The sequence below is a fragment of the Apteryx rowi genome, unplaced genomic scaffold (genome assembly GCF_003343035.1).
Source record: "Apteryx rowi isolate R43461 unplaced genomic scaffold, aptRow1 scaffold_1375, whole genome shotgun sequence".
In the NCBI taxonomy this organism is placed as follows: Eukaryota; Metazoa; Chordata; class Aves; order Apterygiformes; family Apterygidae; genus Apteryx; species Apteryx rowi.
The window spans coordinates 54,147-56,104 of record NW_020447614.1 but is presented as its reverse complement, the minus strand read 5'-3'; the positions used below and the strand labels follow the sequence as shown (position 1 = coordinate 56,104).

The following is a 1,958-nucleotide window of genomic DNA, read 5'->3' as shown; positions in this document are numbered from 1 at the left end:
GCAGCGAGGGGGGGGACCAGGGCACGGGGGCAGGAGAGCGGGGCCCCCACGTGTGTGTGCACACGCATGTGCCCGCACGCCCTGCCCCGGAGCCCCCGGGAGCCGGCAGGGTCCCGCTCCCCGTCCCTCGGGGTCACCCTCCGGCCCCGACTCAACTCACCCTAAAACAACCCGGCCTGGCACCAGCCGGAAGCCCCAGCCCCCTCCTCGGGGGGGTTAATTAGAGGGTTAATTACAGGGTTAATTACAAGGTTAATTACAGGGCTAAACCCACGGTGGGCAGGAGGACGGCACGGGGTTATTGCTACCTAGGAAGGGGCGACGGGGGGACGGGACGGGGGTCACAAGTGGCAGAGACGGGTCCCCACCCCGACATGAGTGGACAGAGGGTCCCGAGGGGGGGGGGGAATCCCGACCCACGTGCCGCCCTGGCAAGGGGCAACGCTTCCCCATGGGGAAACTGAGGCAGGTGGCTGGGAGCCACACGGTGGCGCGGGGCTGCCCGAACCCCCAGCCTCCCCCCTACCCCAAAACTGCGACACTRGGGGGGGGACGACAGGCCAACGGGATAAAAGTGGGGGGGATTTGGGGACAGTTTTGGCAGTGAATTAGCTGTGTGGGTGCTGGGGATGGGGGGGGGCAGAGCCCTGCACCCCCAAAGACACAGTGGAGGGGGGATCCCCATCCCTACCCATGGGATACCCCCTCCCAAAATCAGGATGGGAGGGGGGCGAAAGGGGCCCTCCAGAAAGCTCAGACCACCCCACCCCCCATCAGCTCCTGGGGGAGCGGCGCTGAGCACGGCGAGCTCATCGCACCAGTGGGCTCCCCTGGCGGAGGAGCGGGGCTCGGCTCGGCTCGGCCACCCCCCCGAGCCCCGGGGCGGCTAGTAGACCCAGGCGACGGGCACCCACTGGGGCTCGGCGCGCAGACGCTCCATGGCCTCGCGCAGGCGCCCGAACGTCTGCTCCAGGTCGGCGTTGGTCAGGCTGAGGTCGAAGTAGTGGCCGTAGCCGCGCTGGATGCGGCCGCTCTCCTCCACCGTGCGCCGCGCGTCCGCGTCCTGCCCGCGGGAGGCCAAGCCGTCGGGGGGGTGGGGGTGGCGGGACCCCCCCGCCTTCCGCCACGCCGCCCTGCCTCGGTTTCCCCCGCCGCCCCGGCGGCTCTCACCCACCGTGAGCTGCTTGGTGGCCACGCCGCTCTCCAGCGCCGCCCGGTTCATGGCCCGCAGCGTCTCGTAGTCGGGCGCCTCGATGAACACCACGTAGGGCACGAATTCGGCCGTTCTCAGCACCTTCACCGCCTGCGGGGCCGGGCGAGGCGAGGCGGCTGAAGGCGGCCCGTGCCTCAGTTTCCCCCACCCGCAGCGCGGCGCCGCCTCCTACCTGGGGGTTGACGTCGAGGATGCACATCTTGCCCGCCTGCACCACGGCGCGGATGGAGTCGATGCGGGTGCCGTAGAGGTTGCCCTCGTACTCGCCGTGCTCCAGGTAGCGCCCGGCGCGGATGTCCGCCTCCATCTCGCCCCGCGACACGAAGCGGTAGCCGTGCCCGTCGCGCTCGCTGGCCTTGGGCTTGCGCGACGTGTCTGCGCGGGGACCGGGGGGGGAAACGGGTGTCAGCGACCCCCCCGGGGGACATGGGGACATGGGGACAGCGCCCGTGTCCCCAAAGGGGGGGGGGGGTTTTCAGGACCACGGTGGCGGGACAGCCGCGGCGCCGGGGACGGGGACAGGGGACAAGGGGACACTCACGGGGCACCGTGGTGCCGTAGCGCGCCTGGTCCGAGAGCAGCAGCTTGTTCTTGAGGCTGCGGCGCCCCACGCCCTGCGCCCCGATGAGCACCAGCGTTTTCCGGCGGAACGGCGGCATCCGCGCCACCTCCTCGTAGATGAGCAGCTCGTGGCGGTCGAACTCTGCGCGGGACGCTGGCACCGTCACCGGGCGGTTTGCAAACC

The 1,958-nt window shown here is 70.9% G+C and overlaps 1 protein-coding gene across 2 annotated transcripts in view; it reads right to left on the bottom strand.

Moving 5' to 3' along the window:
* Window positions 1-886: 886 nt before the first annotated feature.
* Window positions 887-1,958, bottom strand: part of MPP2 (membrane palmitoylated protein 2) — an 8,669-nt gene continuing 7,597 nt past the window's right edge. For both annotated transcript variants that reach the window (XM_026057239.1, XM_026057238.1), the window contains exons 8-11: window positions 1,755-1,955; window positions 1,386-1,588; window positions 1,175-1,303; window positions 887-1,063 (exon numbers count right to left, since the gene is read on the bottom strand). In XM_026057239.1, coding sequence (XP_025913024.1) covers window positions 887-1,063; window positions 1,175-1,303; window positions 1,386-1,588; window positions 1,755-1,955 — 710 coding nt within the window. The remainder of the gene's footprint in view (window positions 1,064-1,174; window positions 1,304-1,385; window positions 1,589-1,754; window positions 1,956-1,958) is intronic.